This window comes from Lithobates pipiens, unplaced genomic scaffold (genome assembly GCF_037356315.1).
Source record: "Lithobates pipiens isolate NorthernLeopardFrog02 unplaced genomic scaffold, aLitPip1_a1.2 Scaffold_22, whole genome shotgun sequence".
In the NCBI taxonomy this organism is placed as follows: domain Eukaryota; kingdom Metazoa; phylum Chordata; class Amphibia; order Anura; family Ranidae; genus Lithobates; species Lithobates pipiens.
The window spans coordinates 36,469,489-36,490,716 of NW_027507784.1; the positions used below are offsets into that span (position 1 = coordinate 36,469,489).

The 21,228-nt window shown below is 45.4% G+C and overlaps 1 protein-coding gene across 2 annotated transcripts in view; it reads left to right on the forward strand.

Moving 5' to 3' along the window:
* LOC143925378 (putative methyltransferase DDB_G0268948) overlaps positions 1 to 21,228 on the forward strand; it is a 174,683-nt gene that overhangs the window by 138,594 nt on the left and 14,861 nt on the right. For both annotated transcript variants that reach the window (XM_077449945.1, XM_077449946.1), the window contains 4 exons: positions 10,855 to 10,984; positions 18,101 to 18,261; positions 19,360 to 19,462; positions 20,114 to 20,224. In XM_077449945.1, coding sequence (XP_077306071.1) covers positions 10,874 to 10,984; positions 18,101 to 18,261; positions 19,360 to 19,462; positions 20,114 to 20,224 — 486 coding nt within the window. In that variant the 5' untranslated portion in view covers positions 10,855 to 10,873. The remainder of the gene's footprint in view (positions 1 to 10,854; positions 10,985 to 18,100; positions 18,262 to 19,359; positions 19,463 to 20,113; positions 20,225 to 21,228) is intronic.

Genomic DNA, 21,228 nt, shown 5'->3' on the forward strand with positions numbered 1-21,228 from the left:
TCCATAAATTGAGTACCGAAGTGAGCTCATTAGACAATAGAATCTTTACTGTGGAAAGGGGAATGACAGAATGTTCACATACAGTAAATGATCTTATCGATGCTTATGATGAGGTAAAAGAAGAACAAGAATGGGTCCGCAATAAATTGGCAGATTTGGAAGACCGTTCAAGACGTAACAATATCAAATTAAGAGGTGTCCCTGAAAGCATTTCTACACCAGATCTGCCAAAATATGCAAAAGACTTAATTCGCATGATTTTACCAGATATCACCCCAAGAGACTTAATAATTGACAGAATTCATAGAATTGCAAAGCCACAACACTTGGCAGCTTCAGTACCAAGAGATATACTTATGAGGATTCACTTTTTTCATGTAAAAGAAAAAATAATGTATGAAGCTAGATCTAAAGGCCCACTCCCACGCCCATTTGAGAGAATACAAATATTCCCTGATCTCTCCAAGCACACACTACAATTAAGGAGAAACTTGAATCCTATAACCAAAAGTATGCATAATCATAAAATCCTATATAAATGGAGATATCCTGCCACATTGCTCATTACTAAAAATGGATCGACACATGTCATTAATGATCTTCAAAAAGGCATCAAGCTTCTAAGAGATTGGGGGATAATTCTAGATCTTCCCAAGACAACTGATCCTTCTTCATCAAAACATATACCTTTGCTACATCAACGCAATCCGGATGCCCGAAAACCTCAACCAATGGAAATATCCAGCTCTTAAATGATCCACTTACATCGTTTACAAATACCCCCTCATGGAAAACATCTCTTTCTTCCGTTTCACCGGCATTAACTGTTTCCTCCAGCAGCGGTTTTAGCTGTACCAGCTCATATTTGTGTTTATCACACACCGCCGAATTTTTGTTATATCTGTAATTGATAAGATTACAACTTATTGTTACTATTTTGTGTGTTTTTTTTTTTTTTTTTTTTTTTGTTTTACTATTGACTGTTCTAGTAAAGTTTTTATTCCAGGTTCATTATCCACTAATACATATTTGTATATTGGTCAAATCAACTTCTACAACGCCGTATATTGATCATTCTTCCAAGATCCACCTACTGCCTACTAACTGTAAGTGATACCCTTTTTCATTTATTATTCTCATTTATTGCAAGTACCATGCCGATTAAAATATTATCCCTAAACGTTAGAGGACTTAACCATCCGGTCAAAAGACAATCCCTTTGGCATTCAGCAAAAAAATTTGACAGCGATATTCTTTGTATTCAAGAGACACATCTAACTCCTACATCATCTTCCCTATGCCGTAATAACAAATTCCCCCATATTTTTCATTCTACCTTCACTACTAAAAAAAGAGGAGTGCTAATAGCAATAAGCAAAGACATTGACTTTACTTCAATACAGGAAATATATGATCCTAATGGTCGCTTCATTATTCTAATCTGCAAAATAAATGGAACTATATATACAATTCTCAATCTCTATGCTCCTAACTCACATCAAGCAACTTTCCTTAAGAAAATCTTCACCAAAGTCAACAAGATAAAACAAGGTCTTCTTCTTGTTTGTGGAGATTTCAATCTGGTTGCAGACATTTATATGGATACTACCTCAGCGGCCAAAAGAAACCCATCTCCTTTGAATCAACTACTAACCTCATTTGATCTATATGATGTGTGGAGATGTTACCATGGAACAGAGAAGGACTATACATATTTTTCCCCCCATCATAAATCCTACTCCAGACTTGATATGTTTCTTGCTGATAAATACTTGTTACAAAATGTTAGCTCGTCTATTATCCACGCCATGACATGGTCTGATCATAATCCAATATCTATTACCATTGATGATACCTCCCCCAAACGTAACTCCTTCCTATGGAGAGCCAATAATTACATACTACAACATCCAGTATATTCTATAGAAATCGCTAACCACTTGAAACAATATTTTGAACTAAATGTTGGCTCAGTATCAGACGATGCCATGGTATGGAATGCACATAAAGCAGTTATTAGAGGTATTATTATGAAACTTTGCTCGGTTTACAAAAAGAAAAGAACTCAACAAATTGACTCTCTTACCTCCCAAATCGCCAAACTAGAATCTGAACACAAATCTTCCTCACAATCCAATACCCTAGCTCAACTAATGCAGCTCAGACAGGAACTTAGATCTCTCCTTTTACACAAATATGAATATATGCAACGTAAATTTAAAGCCACATCATATTCCACAGCTAATAAAGCTGGTAAAAAATTGGCTCAACGTCTTAAAGGTATACAAACTAAATCTAAAATCCACTATATTTTCCATCCACACTCAAAAGACAAACTATCTAATCCACAAGATATAGCGAATGCTTTTAGTGATTATTATAGTGATCTCTATAACCTTCGTACAGATACTTCCACCCACCAACCGTCTCCAGAAGAAATTGATAAGTTTCTTAATCAGGTTAACCTACCTACCCTAACTGAATCCCAATTAAACTACTTAAATACACCATTTTCTACCACAGAAATCCTCGCAACTATTGCATCATTACCAAACAACAAAGCTCCAGGTCCAGATGGTCTTTCGGGGGAATATTTTAAACAATTCTCCACATATCTGACTCCCCACTTAACGAAATTCCTTAACAAAGCTGCATTATCTTCTACTTTCCCTAAAGAATCACTATCAGCAATTATTGTTACAATTCCGAAACCTGGAAAAGATCCAACCTCACCCCAAAATTTCAGACCAATATCCCTACTTAACCTAGACCTAAAAATTTATGCTAAAACTATAGCTAGACGTCTAGTATCCATTGTGCCTGACTTAGTACACAAAGATCAATCTGGCTTCATTAAGGGAAGACAGGCCCCTGATGCAACACGAAGAATGATAGATTTAATTCACTATGCAGAATCAACTGGAACGCCTTCTCTGCTTCTTTCTTTAGATGCAGAGAAGGCGTTTGATCGGGTACAGTGGACATATCTACAAAAAGTTCTATCAAAATTTGGATTTAAAGACTATATATATGGAGCTATTATGGCATTATATACACAACCATCGGCTCAAGTATTTTCCGCCAACATGCTCTCTCAACCATTTCAAATATCAAATGGCACACGCCAAGGCTGCCCATTATCACCTCTAATCTTTGATTTAGCAATAGAACCCTTAGCCGAACATATCCGCAAAGATTCTAAGATTACGGGAATAAACTTGGGTTCCACCTCTCATAAAATTAGTCTTTTTGCGGACGATATAATACTTATATTAACAAATCCTACCTCCTCACTAGCCGCGGTATGCGACACATTAGATTGGTTTAGCCGAGTATCCTTTTACAAAATTAATACAACAAAATCTCATATATTAGACATAAAACTTAATGCTACTACCAGAAACCTCCTGCAAGCTCAATATCCATTTACTTGGTCTGAAGATAATATTTCTTATCTGGGTATACAACTCACTAGATCCACAAAACACCTTTTTAAATCAAACTATAAACCATTGCTGATTAAATTACGTACAGAATCCATGAAGATTACTAAATTGGAACTTTCATGGACTGGTAGATTGGCAGCGTTCAAAATGATGCACTTACCTCAAATACTTTACCTATTCAGAACTCTGCCAATCCCTATTCCCAAATATTTCTTTACATCCCTACAAAGACTACTCAATCAATGTATTTGGTATGGAACAAAACCTAGATGTGCTCATTCCAAATTAAGAAATCACAAATTGGCGGGTGGGTCAGGCTCTATTGATTTCGAAGATTACTATATAGCAGCAATAATTGATCAATCTAAAGAATGGTTCCAAAACCCTCCAAGTAAACTCTGGAGTAACATCGAACATACCTTTCTATTAAGTCCTGGTCTAAAGAACTGGCTTCTAAGCACTCCATTAGGGACTAAAATACCCAAAGATTTACCTCCCACCATGATTGCCACGACCAAAGCTTGGAAATTGTTAAATCAAGAAATTCATTGTGAATCTAGTATACCCCAAATGACGATTCCTATCGAATCCTTACATCATCTATCATATGATCTATCTCTTCATCATTGGATTCAAAAAGGCATTAATCATATTAACCAACTTATTACAGGTACACAAATACAATCCTTTTCTGAGCTACAAAAACAATTTAATTTACTTCATTCAGATATATCTACATATACCCTAATACAAAATTGCCTCAACAAAATCAAACTTCCTCTATACAATATCTCGCCAACAATATGGAAATTTCTTAATTCCTCCTTAACTCATAAAAAAGGAATCTCCTTAATTTACAATATCTTACACCTCAAAAGTATATTTACGAAATCCACTTCTCATTCACATTGGGAAAATGATCTACAAAAATCCTTTACGGATCAACAATGGGAACAAGCACTTAAAAGTATCTATAAAACTACTAAAAGCTCAGCATTATGGGAACTTACTCAAAAAATTTCACTTAGATGGTATTTGACGCCATCAAGACTAACATCCTTTAATTCATCTTTGTCGGATTTATGTTGGAGATGTAATTCCGCTAAAGGCGATATGTATCATATTTTTTGGAGTTGCGACAAACTCCAAGAGTTCTGGAAAAATGTTTTTCTTATATTAACAGACATAACTCAAATGCAGATTCCACTTCTACCTGAGTTAGCGATATTAAACCTAACTATAGAAAACATACCATACCCTTTTCGTCATGTAATGACACACGTCTTACTGGCAGCCAGACTGTCCATAACCAGATTATGGAAATCTACAACTCCTCCAACTGTCTATCAACTTTTAGATACAGTATCCCTACACTACAACTATGAATTAATGATGGCCTCCATTGCAGGTAATTTACCAAAAGAAAAATGTAGGTGGTCACCTTGGGAGGGATGGTCAAAATCCGCAGATTTTCTGAAAAAATCTTAAACAATATTTAGGCATACTTTACTGAGTTTTCAATTTCTGGTTTCATTATTTTTGGTTAATTTTTAGCTCTATATGTCCACAATGCTTAATATTGGCAACATTTCCCTCCCCTAGGACACGGCTGAGTATTCATAGAGATGTTTAAGGGAGGCTAATATTTTTCACTTATACAATTAAAATATTTGTATTAATTAACTTTATGATTTTATGTACATACTCTATTATTAATATCTTATTACGTGAACTAAACGTCTTTAAGAATATCTGGAAAATATATATATATAATTTATTTATTTATTTATTTATTTTATCTCCTTATTGTTCTTGTGTCTACGCGTATTTGAAATTTATTGTACAATGTACTTTCTATATGCTTTACTTTTAAAAAATCAATAAAAATCGATTGATTAAAAAAAAAAAAAAAAAAAAAAAAAAAAAAATACATTACAAAGAACAGTAAATCCAATAAGCTAATATTTTCAGAGCTTGATCTTTAAAGGTGACCATACACTGCAATCAGTTAGATGTTAAAAAAATAGATTTAGTGTAAGAGCCTGTTTGCTTTCCTATAATTTGAATTAATTGTTCAAGTACGTCTTCCTATTACCTATTTTGCCGAAATATCGAGTTGTACAGAGATTGGGCAATCATAGTGCATGACCATCTTAAGTGCCAAATTTGGAATGTAGATGTGCCATGACCCACTTGTATTTTTCTATTGATATTTCTTGGGCATTATACAAGGCACATGAGAAACCACCTTTTTTCAAGACATCTATAGTGATCAGGAATCTTCAAACTACGGCTCTCCAGCTGTTGCAGAACTACACATCCCATTAGGCATTGTAAAACTCTGATATTCACAGGCATGATGGGAATTGTAGTTCGTGAACAATTGGAGGGCTGTAGTTTGAAGACCCTTGTGCTAGACCATTATTATGCCTCCAGAATTGAGAGTGTGGCATCTACCCAACTTCTCTCTGCTGGTGGACACATGAGCCTACATCTATAGATATATATTTGGGCAGCACAGTGGTGTAGTGGTTAGTACTTTCACCTAGCAGCAAAAAGGTTGGAATCCCACCCGCGACGCCATCTGCCTGACGTTTGCACGTTTGCATGTTCTCCCTGTGCCTGCATGGGTTTCCTTCAGGTACTCCGGTTTCCTCCCACACTCTAAAAACATGCTGGTAGGTAAATTGGATCCTGTCTAAATTGCCCTAATATGTATGAATGTGTGTTAAGGGAGCCACACAAATACCACCACATGTTAAAAAAAAAAAAAATCTTAATTTGTAAATAAGGATCATCGTGATGTCATTCCTTTGTGCTGGCAACCGCTTCTGGGAACAAGATATGTGCTGGGTGCGTCCTGATCCCATCCTGTTGTGCGGCATAGCAAATACATTTTTGCTATTTTCACACTAACAGTCCTCCCCTGCCAATCAGCAGCCTCTGGCTCTAATCACGTGCTTCAAAATAAACACCCCCGTCATAGTATTCCATGTGTCTGGCATCCAGAGAGGGCCGGGCACATGAATAGGGAGGGTGGCGGAGGTGTCGGGGGGGGGGGTGACCACTGGTCTGTGATCTCTGTCGAGTGCTGAGGGCTGGATCGTCTCCGCCGCTTTTCCTCCAATCAGGGGCCAAAGAATCTGAATGCGAGGTTACCTGTAGCCCTCACACTGGAGACTTGTACACTATCATCATGGCACCCCAGGACGGTGGGTACCAGGTCCCCCCGAGGGCAGAGCGCATGTGTGACCCGCTGGTCACTTGTGGCTTAGCGAGAAGGAGATGGGCCCCTGGGTGGACGTGGGGGAAGGAGAGGGCCCCTGGGTGGCCTGGGGAGATGGGGTTCCTTTCTGTAGGCAAAGGGGAGAAGGGTGTCCCTGTCCTCCCGGGGTAGAAGGGTGTCCCTGTCCTCCCGGGGTAGAAGGGTGGCACCCTCTCCTCCAACCACCTAAGGACCAGCTCTTCCAATTTTGGCCAACCCTGGGGCAATCTTCTTCTCCACCATACTGCCAAGAGGCCCACACCTTCTCTGTAAACCACCCTGGAGGCCCTTTCCTCCTCCCCCATTCACCTTGGGGGCCCACTCTTACTCTATACACTCGGGTGCCCTCTCCTCCTCCAAACGTCCACCTAGGGGCCCTCTTCTTCACTAAATGGCCACCCAGGGGCCCTCTCCTCCTTCTCCCCCGTCCACCCAGGGGCCCTCTCCTCCTTCTCCCCTGGCCACCCAGGGCCCCTCTCCTCCTTCTCCCCTGGCCACCCAGGGGCTCTCTCCTCCTCCCACGTCCACTCAGGGGCCCTCGCCTCCTCCTTCTCCTGCTCCCACGTCCTATCAGGGGCCCTCGCCTCCTCCTTCTCCCACGTCCACCCAGGGGCCCTCTCCTCCTCCTTCTCCCACGTCCACCCAGGGGCCCTCTCCTCCTCCTTCTCCCACGTCCACCCAGGAGGCCCTCTCCTCCTCCTTCTCCCATGTCCACCCAGGGGCCCTCTCCTCCTCCTTCTCCCATGTCCACCCAGGGGCCCTCTCCTCCTCCTTTTCCCACATCCACCCAGGAGGCCCCTCCTACTCGGACATCCAATCAGGAGGCCTCTCCTACATCCAATCAGGATGCCTCTCCTTCTCCCTAAGCCATCAATGACCACAAAGGGGGTCACCCATGCGCTCTGCCCTCGGGACCCAGTACCCACCGTCCTTGGTGTACAAGTCTCCAGTGTGAGGGCTACAGGTAAACTCACACTTGGCTTCTTTGGCCCCAAGTTTTGTTTGGTTTCTTTACGTTTCCGTTGATTCGTAATGATTCGTAATTTCATAAGATGCGAGTCTTTATATTCGGACCATTTTTGGTATTTTCGTAACAAATATATTATCGTTGATACAAAATGATTCGTAATGCAGTTAGTCTAATTTTCTTATCTTTTCGTTTATTCCGTACACTACTTGTAATTTAGTAATTGTTACTTCTGTGAGATTGCCTTCTTAGTTGATTCGTACTTTCATAGGAAATAAAGAATAATAATCCTAGGCTTGCTTTTCTAATAAGTCGTGTACTTACTCCAATCCAATACTCAGGCACTAGACCGGACTCCGCCTCCTCCTCAACTCAATCTAAAAAGATTCAGGAATGCAGTGTGACTCAGACACAAAAGGGATAAGCTGATTGGCTAAAGATATTAAGTAAGATGCATCACTCATTAATACACTGTCCATTTCAAAGAACGATTCGAGAACATGAAATTTTGAACATACATATTAAGATACACTTACACTGTCCATACAAAAAACGATTCGAGAACACGAACAAGCAAAATTAGGAACACACGAATGAAAATACGAACATACGAAATGACAAAGGATTGAAAATACAAAATGTAAATCATTTGTTATAGATGCCATTTTCTTTCTTTTACTGTTTCGGAGTTTCGCATTTTTGTAAATTTGTCCGTTCGTTTTTTCGCGTGTTTCTTATTTTGCTTATTTGGAATTTCTGAATTTTCGTATTTTTGGTTCTTTCAGATGTTCGAATTGATCCGAATGTATGAATACTAACAAATTCGGACTGTAATCTCTTTGTTACGAATCGAATCGCACATGTCTACTGATTGGAGGAAAAGCAGCGGAGGATGCCGGACACATGAAATACTATGGCGGGGATAGGCAGGAGGGGAGTGTATTTTGAAGCACGTGATTAGAGCCAGAGGCTCTAAAAGCCTTCAAAATACGGTGGGCTTGTGGCGCAGAGCACTGTGTCCCAATCCCACCCTGTTGTGTGGCATAGCGAATGAAATTTCGCTATTTTCACACTAACGTTCCTCCCTGCCAATCGGCAGGCAGGTCAGTGAGACCTATCTCCTGAATGGCCAAAGCATTAGGCAATCCTATTGGATGCCTAGCGCTTTGGCGGAAGAGGAGATATGGCAGAGGAAGCCTGAGGAGCCGAGTGGACACAGGAGCCACAGCCGCCTCCACAGAAGAGAAGGAAGCCCCGTCACTCGGTAAGTGCCGCCAGACCGGCCATGGGGGGGGAGGGGGTTAGTGAAGTGACAGCCAAGCCGGGGATGTGCCTGGCTGCATATGATGGGCACAAGCGGCTGCAATTGATGGGCATAAATGGCATAAATGGCTGCTTTCACACTGGGGCACTGAGCTTGCAGGACGTTAAAAAAAAGTCCTATAAGCTACATCTTTTGGGCGGTGAAGAAGCGGTGTATACACCGCTCCTCCGCAGCTCCTGCCCATTGAAATGAATGAGCACCGCGCAGCAGCTCTACACAAGCAAATTTAACCCTTTATTCGGCCGCTAGCGGGGGTTGAAAGCACCCTGCTAGCACCCGAATTGCGCCGTAAAATGACAGTAAAGTGCCGCTAAAACTAGCGGTGTTTTACCGCCAACACCCGACCGCTCCAGTGTGAAAGCAGTCTACTTATAATGACCAGGGCTGCTGTTAGAAATCACGAGGCCCATACAGCCTACCGGACAGGGCCGCCTTCACCTGCCCAAAAGTGACTGAGGACACAGATTTATCAGTCCCTTTCTCAGTTTCTGAATGAGCAGGGTGCCTCAGAGCGCTTCCTAGTCATTCATCTGTGAGGTTGATGAATGAATAGGAAGTGCTCCGAGGCTTCCTGCTCATTCACAAACTGAAGAATAGTAACAAATGGATACAGGAATGATTGGTACCCATCGCTCACTGTGTTTATTCAGGAACGGAAGGGGCCAGTAAATGAAATATTTACCGGCCCCTTCCCCCGTTCTCCATCCTGAAACAACCCCCGGCAGGAGAGGAGGGAAGTGGAGGGGGAAAAGGGGCACACAGGGGGGACCTGGGCAGCAGATGGAAGGGGTGCATGTGCTAGAACCAGTCCCCCTGCAGTGCAGCTGGAGGGAGAAAGAAGAGGAGAAGCTGGCAGCTCTGCAAGGGGAGGCAGAAGAGGATTGATGTCTGCAATAAGACAGTAAAGCTGGACCACCTGCTCAGCAAGTCCCTGGCCCCCCTTTTGAACTGATGGGGGTCTGGGCCCAGTACAGGAGGGCTGGCGGTACTGCCTTATCGGGTAATGACTACCTCTTAGTGCAATGATAAGGGCTCTCTCCACACCCCAGGTGAAATGTGAGCTTATCAGATATAAGTGGCGGGCAAAGCAACCTAAACACCATGTGCCAGAAATCCTCTGATATTCATCTCCTCTCCACTGAAGTCCTCTGGTCTGCCCCTCTGGAGATCTTTATGAAATAACTTCTCATATCATTGTGCAGGGCGGTACGGCTCTCCTTCTGGGACACCGTCATATGTTGGAGTCCCAGAACGAACAAGTAGCTCTGCGATCACGGGCTCGCCATGTCGCTAGGACACGGCGCAGCTCCGATCTCTGTAAAGGGACGCATCCGTGGCTCTTTAACCATGTGATTGGCTGTGTCCAATCACAGCCGGTCACATGTAAACAAGGAAGTGCCTGTAATTCGCGCTCCTCACCTCACACTGACAGAGCGTGTGGCGAGGAGAGCCGAGCAGTGGCATCTCCTCACAAGGGGACATCTAGGAATTTAATCGGGGCACTGATCACCAGTGTCCCGATTACAGTATAGCATTACAGTGCCCACCAGTGCCACCAATCAGTGCCCATTAGTGATGCCAGTCAGTGCTGGAAATCAGTGCCGCCTATCAGTGTGCCCATCACTGCTGTCGATCATTGCCCATCCATGCCACCTATCAGTGCCGGCATATTAGTGCCTCTTCATCAGTGCCACCTCATCAATGCCTACCAGTTCAGCCTATCAGTGCCGCCTCATCAGTGAAGGCGAAAAATTACTTAGTTATAAAATTTACTAACAGAAAAAAAAAGTAAAACAATTTTTTTTTATTTTTTATAAAATATTTTATTTCTTCTGTATGTTTATCATTATAGGTGATAATCTGAATCCAAAATGGCGACACGGCGGTTTGAAGGAAAGGATCAAGCATCTGATTATCAGAAATTCAGATTTGAGCCATCACAAGAAATAATAGACCTTATGTTCAGTTATGTGGATGAAAGGGTGAGTGACACTTCTGTCTGGTATATGCCAGTGGTAAAATTTAAAAGAAAATTACTTTGCTTAGGTAAGCAGAGCCACTCAAGTTATTTTTTTTTTAAAGCGGAGGTCCACCCTAAAGTGGACCTTCCGCTCATCGGAACCCTCCCCCCCTCCGGTGCCACAATCGGCACCTTTCAGGGGGGAGGGGGGTGCAGTTACCTGGATAATCCAGGTAACTGCACCCACTTCCGGGACAGCTCTCTGCGGAAAGGGGCGTAACTTACGCCCCTTTCCGCAAGTGCCCGCCCCTTCCCGCAAGTGCCCCGCTGCCTGCTGGGAAACACACAGCTCCCAGAGGCAGCGGGGAGCGTCCTTATTGCGCAGCGCAATTCGCGCATGCGCAGTAGGGAACCGGGAAATGAAGCCGAAAGGCTCCATTTCCTGATTCCCATACCCAAGATGGCGGCGGCAGGACCCGACAGACGACCTAGCGATCGGCTTCGGGTGCCGACATCGCGGGCGCGCTGGGCGGGTAAGTGTCACTATTTTAAAAGTCAGCAGCTGCAGTATTTGTAGCTGCTGGCTTTTAAAAAAAAAAAAAAACGCGGAGTCCCGGTGGACTCCCGCTTTAAAGTGGTTGTCCAGCCAACACTTTTTTTTTTTATTGGACAGAGCAGGGTAGAGTGTGGGTGTGTTTTTTTTTTTTTTTTTTTTTTTTTCAAAATGGTGGGTCTTTTTATGTTTTTTATAGCGCAAATAATAAAATACCACCAAAAATCTCTATTTGTGGGGGAGGACATACATTTTATTTATGTACATCGCTGCGCGACCACGCAATTGTCAGTTACAGTAACCCAGTGCTGCATAGCAAAAAAATGGCCTGGTTATGAAGGAGGGTAAAGCTTCTGGAGCTGAAGTGGTCAACACCGAGCAAAGCAGAAAAAAGGTGGTTTGTTTTTAGCTTTGTTACTTCTTTGTGTGGATTACACACAAAAAATATTTACAGGTCACAGATGATTGCCGAGAGGGAGGGGAGCTGAACTTGCTTCTGGTGCATGTATGTCCATTATTATGAAAATATATTAATTTTATATCTGTATTTATATTACTATTGTATGCATTCAGATCATGGACTACCCCTAGGGGTTATTGACTATTAATGAAATCTAAATCATTTTATCTACTTGCATGTATTCATTATGTTCAATTGACATGCTTCATTTAAAGTCCCACTTGCCCACTTTTTTCTTTATACAATTTACCCGGGATGGAAGCATGCCATTGCTACTTGGTACTGCGGCAGGTCGCTTCTCTAAATCGGGAACTGCGGTCTGCTCACATAATTTGTAATAAAAACATCTTTGCCATTCTGAATCTTCCCTCCAACCACTTTGCATATTATTTTATATATACTGTGATTCTGTACTTGCCAAATATCTGAGCATTGTTAATTTAAATAAAATGATGTTATGCCGCGTACAGACGATCGGACGTTCCGACAACAAAATCCTGGATTTATTTCCGACGGATGTTGGCTCAAACTTGTCTTGCATACACACGGTCGCACAAATGTTGTCGGAAATGCCGAATGTCAAGAACGCAGAAGAATGTGTGCATACGATCGGAATTTACGACAACGAATTTTGTAGTCGGAAAATTTGAGAACCAGTGCTCAAATTTACTTTGTCTGAAATTCCGACTGGAAATGTCTGATGGAGCGCACACACGGTCGGAATTTCCGAGAACAAGCTCACATCGAACATTTGTTGTCGGAAATTCCGACTGTATGTACATGACATAAGTGTACATTTTATTCTGTAATTTGTCCTGTTTAAGATGACGCTAAAATTATTATTCTGGCACAAAGCATTGCAAAGTTCTTTACAAATTAAATCAAGTTTTTTTTTTGTTTCGTTTTTTTACAATTTTGCACTTTTTAAAATGGGAACTGTGTAAAAATATGTTAAATGTGTAAAAATATTAACACAAAAAACTAAAAAAGTTTTAAATATTAATAGTTAAAGTGATACTAAAGTCTTTGTTTAAAAATACCAAACATGTTATACTTGCAAAGAGCAGCCCAGATCCTCCTCTTCTCATGTCCCTCGCAGGTGCTCCTGGCCCCTCCCTCGTGCTGAGTGCCCCCACAGCAAGCAGCTTTTCCGAGTGCAGGGCTGAACTGCGACAAAAATGTGTCCCTGGACTTCATCATGACCAACTCACTTTAATTTTGAGTGGCCCTGTCAGCAGCCCCCATCACATCAGTGTTTCCCCACCAGCAGCCCCATTCACATCAGTGTTTCCCCACCAGCAGCCCCATTCACATCAGTGTTTCCCCACCAGCAGACCCCTTCACATCAGTGTGTCCCCACCAGCAGGCCCCTTCACATCAGTGTGTCCCCACCAGCAGGCCCCTTCACATCAGTGTGTCCCCACCAGCAGACCCCTTCACATCAGTGTGTCCCCACCAGCAGCCCCCTTCACATCAGTGTGTCCCCACCAGCAGGCCCCTTCACATCAGTGTGTCCCCACCAGCAGGCCCCTTCACATCAGTGTGTCCCCACCAGCAGGCCCCTTCACATCAGTGTGTCCCCACCAGCAGGCCCCTTCACATCAGTGTGTCCCCACCAGCAGGCCCCTTCACATCAGTGTGTCCCCACCAGCAGGCCCCTTCACATCAGTGTGTCCCCACCAGCAGGCCCCTTCACATCAGTGTGTCCCCACCAGCAGGCCCCTTCACATCAGTGTGTCCCCACCAGCAGGCCCCTTCACATCAGTGTGTCCCCACCAGCAGGCCCCTTCACATCAGTGTGTCCCCACCAGCAGGCCCCTTCACATCAGTGTGTCCCCACCAGCAGGCCCCTTCACATCAGTGTGTCCCCACCAGCAGGCCCCTTCACATCAGTGTGTCCCCACCAGCAGGCCCCTTCACATCAGTGTGTCCCCACCAGCAGCCCCCTTCACATCAGTGTGTCCCCACCAGCAGACCCCTTCACATCAGTGTATCCCCACCAGCAGACCCCTTCAAATCAGTGTTGTCATGGTTATGCAATAGAGTTCGTCTGCTTACCTGTCTCCATGTGTTCATCTCTAGAGACCAGCCGACCCTCACCTGACTGCTTTTGTAATCCATCCTCTGGCATGGCTCCACCCTAGCTCCTATCAGAGAACTCTATATTAACCTGTGCACTGCAGGCCAACCCTGCTGATCAACCTTCGTGTGTTTAGCTTCCTGTTACTTGCCGTGTGCGCTTCTGTTGTTCCGTTACCGACTTTGGTGTGTCCTTGACTATCCCTGTTTGCAGGTGATCCTGACCTTTTGGCGTGTCCCCGACTATTCCTGTCTGCTTGTGGCCCTGACCTTGGCTTTATCCCTCACTATCCCTATCCTCCTGTTGCCTACTGTGGGTGTGAGCTGGGGGACCCTGGGGGTCGCGACCTGGAGCCAGTTGCAGCCCAGTCCATCCTCACCACTAGAGGCTCTGGTGAACACCTGCTGGCTCTTAGACTCCGCGCCCCAGGGAATCTTATGCTCTAACCCCGGTGGGATCCGTCTTGGTATTCTGGCGGCCCTGCCTTCCTTATCACCTTGACCCCCATCCGCAGCAGTCAGCCGTAGGGTCCACAACCTTGCGGGGCACTCCTGATCCCTACGGTGTGCATCTGTCACCTGGCCTCAAGGTGACCTGACAAGTGTGTCCCCACCAGCAGACCCCTTCACATCAGTGTGTCCCCACCAGCAGACCCCTTCACATCAGTGTGTCCCCACCAGCAGACCCCTTCACATCAGTGTGTCCCCACCAGCAGACCCCTTCACATCAGTGTGTCCCCACCAGCAGACCCCTTCACATCAGTGTGTCCCCACCAGCAGACCCCTTCACATCAGTGTGTCCCCACCAGCAGACCCCTTCACATCAGTGTGTCCCCACCAGCAGCAGACCCCTTCACATCAGTGTGTCCCCACCAGCAGCAGACCCCTTCACATCAGTGTGTCCCCACCAGCAGCAGACCCCTTCACATCAGTGTGTCCCCACCAGCAGCAGACCCCTTCACATCAGTGTGTCCCCACCAGCAGCAGACCCCTTCACATCAGTGTGTCCCCACCAGCAGCAGACCCCTTCACATCAGTGTGTCCCCACCAGCAGCCCCCTTCACATCAGTGTGTCCCCACCAGCAGACCCCTTTACATCAGTGTGTCCCCACCAGCAGACCCCTTTACATCAGTGTGTCCCCACCAGCAGACCCCTTTACATCAGTGTGTCCCCACCAGCAGACCCCTTTACATCAGTGTGTCCCCACCAGCAGACCCCTTTACATCAGTGTGTCCCCACCAGCAGACCCCTTTACATCAGTGTGTCCCCACCAGCAGACCCCTTTACATCAGTGTGTCCCCACCAGCAGACCCCTTTACATCAGTGTGTCCCCACCAGCAGACCCCTTTACATCAGTGTGTCCCCACCAGCAGACCCCTTTACATCAGTGTGTCCCCACCAGCAGACCCCTTTACATCAGTGTGTCCCCACCAGCAGACCCCTTTACATCAGTGTGTCCCCACCAGCAGACCCCTTTACATCAGTGTGTGCCCACCAGCAGACCCCTTTACATCAGTGTGTGCCCACCAGCAGACCTCTTTACATCAGTGTGTCCCCACCAGCAGCCCCCTTTACATCAGTGTGTCCCCACCAGCAGACCTCTTTACATCAGTGTGTCCCCCACCAGCAGACCTCTTTACATCAGTGTGTCCCCCACCAGCAGCCCCCTTTACATCAGTGTGCCCCCATCAGCAGCCCCCTTTACATCAGTGTGCCCCCATCAGCAGCCCCCTTTACATCAGTGTGCCCCCATCAGCAGCCCCCTTTACATCAGTGTGCCCCCATCAGCAGCCCCCTTTACATCAGTGTGCCCCCATCAGCAGCCCCCTTTACATCAGTGTGCCCCCATCAGCAGCCCCCTTTACATCAGTGTGCCCCCATCAGCAGCCCCCTTTACATCAGTGTGCCCCCATCAGCAGCCCCCTTTACATCAGTGTGCCCCCATCAGCAGCCCCCTTTACATCAGTGTGCCCCCATCAGCAGCCCCCTTTACATCAGTGTGCCCCCATCAGCAGCCCCCTTTACATCAGTGTGCCCCCATCAGCAGCCCCCTTTACATCAGTGTGCCCCCATCAGCAGCCCCCTTTACATCAGTGTGCCCCCATCAGCAGCCCCCTTTACATCAGTGTGCCCCCATCAGCAGCCCCCTTTACATCAGTGTGCCCCCATCAGCAGCCCCCTTTACATCAGTGTGCCCCCATCAGCAGCCCCCTTTACATCAGTGTGCCCCCATCAGCAGCCCCCTTTACATCAGTGTGCCCCCATCAGCAGCCCCCTTTACATCAGTGTGCCCCCATCAGCAGCCCCCTTCACATCAGTGAGTCCCCACCAGCAGCCCTCTCCCACATGTACTCAGTTTTGAAGGCAGCTTCTTGTTCCTTGCTCCAGTCATGTAATAAGGGGAGAGAGGAAGGAAAGTCTGCCGGTGTTCTGTCGAAGTGCCCCCCCCCATTGAGTAGTGCCCGAGGTGTACTGCGCATGAGCAGGACGGAGCCGCACTTCAGTTGATTTGCAGATCAGCTGGAGTGATGTGACCAGTGTGCAAGCACGCATTGTAGGAGGCATCTCGGAGATACCATTTGACAGCCATAATTGAAACTTATACAAACAGTGGGGGGAGACCGCAGTTGTCACATTGTGCCTCGCTGTTGCAGGGCGGCTTTCCAGTGTGTTCATGGTCCGGTGTTCTCTGTGTGGCAGGGCGAGTATGCTGTGTTCAACGGGCAGTTTTGCCTCTGTGAAAGGTCGGCTTGCAACACAGACAAAACCTGCTCTTGAACACAGCCACTAGCCGCCCTCCAGCAGCAGTGATGCACAATCAGAGATTTACAGTCTCCCCCGCTGTTTGTATAGGTTTAAATCCTGCGCGTGAAATGGTATCTCCCATTGAGAGATGCCTCCTACGATGTGCGCTTGCGCCATGGTTACATCAGCCCAGCTGATTGGCAAATCAGCTTTTGTGCTGCACAGGTGCAGTACATCCCGGGCACTATTTGATGGGGGGCACTTCTCGACAGAGCACCGGATGTCTATATCCCCCTGCAGGCTGGAGGGAGCAGAAAGCCTAATGCTCTCTCCAGCAAGCGATGGCAGCTGCTCCTCCTGACAGGAGTGAAATTGCGATCACTCACTGTCCGAGAGGAGCTGCTCCAGGACTGCCCCTGACCAGCCCGCTGAACCATCGGCCCACCGGGAAACTCCCAGCAGGCCCAATAGCCAGTACATGCCTGTCCGAGTGTGTAGCACGGCCAAGATTACCAGTCCCTGGAGTCCTTCACGTTCCTCCCACAGCCAGTTCACACAGCTGCAGGACCCTGGTGCCACCAACTTGATGTTGGGAGCCGACTGTGACTTCCTCAGGAAATCCTACTCCTTACTCCGCATGTGAGAGATGGTGCAGCTCTTTAAATCTGGTCCCGCGGCCTCCTGGGACCTGTGATGCCAAGTGGCATAGTTCTCACCTCATAAAATGGCACCCGATCCCAGAAAAAAAAAAATAGAAACACCATTTCTGGCAGAGTAGGGAGTGAGGAGGAGGAGGAGGATGAGAAGAACTTTCACTTTCAAGTGAAGGTCCGCTTTAAGTAAGGACAAAGTTAAAGTTATTGGTGACAATAGCAAGAAAAAAAAAAAAAAAATGATGTAATTGTTTTCAGCCAAATAAAAACTTTATCATATCATTGTCATGACATTTATAAATGTAACCCCTTCCCACCCAGCTTTGGCATCCCTTTAAATGGGTCTTTATGCCATGATTGGCTTTCACAGTGGACACATGATTGGAGGCCTGTCCCACCAGCTTCTGATTGGGACTAGAGACGGAGAGCTGGCTATGCTGTGGCTATGACTATGCTCGGGACATGCAGTGAGCGTGTTCTCAGCATAGAAATCTTGGCTTTCCATGGACTCCTATGTGCAGTGTGAGGGCTTTAAAGCCCATCCTCTTTGCAGACACACATAAGCATGATGTGGGCAGCAAGAGGTTAAACTGAAAATAACACCAGTGTCCTTGTGATGTGTTTTGAAGATGTTTCTGTCTTCCTAGTTACACAAACCGTATGGATTTGCTGTGGACGTTGGCTGTGGAACGGGGCAGAACACAAGAATTCTCTCTCAGTACGTCAAGAAAGTTCTTGGAATCGACATCAGTGAGGCTCAGATAGAGGTGGCCAAGAAAGACCTGGGGTCTTCCGATGTCACATACAGGTGGGGACATTCTAAACGTTTCATTAGATATGTTTAGGGGAGGACCAGGAACCTTTTGGCCTGGGCAGGAGCACACCCAACCAAGTAGCCCCTTTCCTGATATAGACAGACCTCTTTGGGCTAAAGAAAGTTTACCATGCAAAGTGTGCCATAGTCCTGCAGTAACTGGTGGGTATTTCTAAGGCCGCGTACACACGGGCGGACTGTCTGCCCAACTAAGTTCGGCAGACAATCCGACAAACAGTCCATTCAAAATTAGCATGAACGGACTTGACCACACACGATGAGCAGACAGTCCGCTGAAAGCTTGCGCGATGACGTGTACAGCACGTACGACGGGACTAGAAAAACAACGTCCTATACACTGCAATGCAACCTTCGGCCGTGTAAACCCTTTCTGAGCATGCGCCATACTTAGTCAGTCCAACTTGCCTACACACGAGCGGACTGTCTGCTGAAACCAAGTTTGGACGGACAAAACCAAGTTTGAACGGACTGTCTTACGGAAATTCCGTAAGACTTTGTTCGTCAGACTGTCCGCTGAAAAAGTCAGCTGAAGCCCACACACGAGCGGATTGTCCGCTGAAACACTGTTCAGCGGACTAAGTTGGGCAGACAGTCCGCCCGTGTGTACGCGGCCTAAAGGTCATTGTTGGGGGATGTTGGGGTGATTGGTTATTCCTTAAGGACATTGTTGGGGAATGGGGGGTTGGAGGGGGGGGGTGCATGCTGTTTTTGTTTGCGTACATTTCCAAAAGAAATTAATAAATGTGGCCCTTCTAGTGTATAACAGTTCACCACTAGGGAGGATGTCTTCCTGTACAGCTATTGTACATGTGACATGGTTGGTGGTGGGTTACTGGCTGCCTCATTGGCCTGGTACACATTCATTGTAATCTATACAGGGTGAATGTGACTGGAGCATGTCAGTGAAGGATTCAATGGGTGATTTTTCTGTGAATTCTTTATAAACAGACCAACCCCTTTATTTCATCTGGGAAGGGATGAGGCAAAACAGTCAGAAGCACAGAGCCCAGGGTTGGACTTCCAATCCAACCAGATGGTGTCACTGAAAGTCTAACCTGTCATTTTCTGCAGTGTCTGTCCAGCTGAAGAGGTGGCGGTTGGTGACACCTCTGTTGATCTAGTAACAGCGTCTGCTTCTGCCCATTGGTTTGACGTTGAGAAGTTTCTAAATGAGGTAAAAACAAACAAGTCTTCTTGTTTCATTGTTTGGCTACTGCACCTTGTAAATTGTGCTGTACATTACATACACCTGACTGCTGAATTCTGTACACTGTGGGGGTTGGTTTACTAAAGGCAAATCCACTTTGCACTACAAGTGCACTTGGAGGTGCAGTCGCTGTAGATCTTAAGGGGGAAGATTTGAAATGAGGGAAAGCTCTGCTGATTTTATCATCCAATCAAGTTCAAGCAAAAATACTGCTTTTTATTTTCATTGCATGTCCCCCTCAGATCCACAGCGACTGCACTTGTAGTGCAAAGTGGATTTTCCTTTAGTAAATACCCCATAGTGTACACTATGATTTAACTTGCATAGCCTAAACTGCTATATGTATACTGTACTAAATATTGCATACAGTGGATCACTGCAATCTATATACTATTTCTATATATTATATACACTGAACTGCTACACTCTATACCCTGTGCTATATATTACATACACCAAACATCTGCACTCTATACACTGTGCTATACATTATATTCCCCAAATCACTGAACTCTATATGCTAGAATATACATTATTTTTTTTTTTATTAAAATCAGTATTTCATCAGTGAAGGGGTACACTTTTTCTGATATATTAATGTAGATGTCGTAATTTCAGGTCAATCGGGTCTTAAAACCAGGAGGCTGCCTTGCTATCTTCACCTATTTTGCCAATATGGAAGTCCACTACAAGGACCGCTCAGAACAGATGACTGAGGTCTTTTCAGAGGTACATACTGAATATCTTTGTTTTCAGTGTCCCTTGTCTTACATGCTGCCTGCCTTGTCTGAGATATCGCTGTTTGTATTTGTGAGTGATAAGTAAGCCTGGCATGATATAAAATCCAGTATAAGAGTTTGGAAGCAGTTGTCTGCACTCCCCTTTCTTCACTGTGCCGAGCACTCTGGGGGCTTCCAGGTCTGGGATGCTCAATATGCTAATACTGACTGATTCCAAAGTCAAAGCTATGCCCCGCCCACTCCATGTACAATACTTGTCTTTTCATTGGTCGGAAAGTGGCAGTGCATTGTACTGGGGGTGTGCTGGTAGCCCTAATAAGAATTCCAAGCTCCTAGGAGTTCAGGGGCCCCTCAGTATGAATATAGTATATGTTGGTACCTTGTGTGATCTGATTTTAAAAACTTTAATCAGCTTCAGTAATCCCGCGTGTTAAGATGTTTGCTTTATGTAGCACTAACCCCCGAAGGAGCTGCTGGTTATTTTTGAGTGTCACCAAAAAGCAAACCCAGATCGTGCCACCACCACCTAGTAGAATGGTCCCTCACCAAACGTCACCATACAGTAAGCCTTTGGTTCATTCAACGGATAACCAATCCTCAGTGTACTTCTCCCATTAGCAATTCCTCAATATCCGTATGTTTATACAAAATCAAATAGAACCAATATAGTGTAAAACCATTTCACCTTTAATTAGGAAATCAATAAAAACATATTGCACTCACATTTCGGTGTGTCTCATAGCCGACACCAAGCTTATCCAGCTATATAAAAAACAGCATGGGATCGGGCAAGCCCAAGATGTTCCGCAGGTGGTACACTCCTCCCTCCACTAAGCCAAACCTGTTCCTGGCTGATCTTCAAGGACAGTAAGTCTCCCACAGCTTCTACGCGTTTCGCAATTCAGCGTCATCAGGAAGCCCGGGACGGGGATTGAGATTACACAGTTGGAGTTGTTGAAATAACCACTGCATATGAAGGACTATATTCATTTA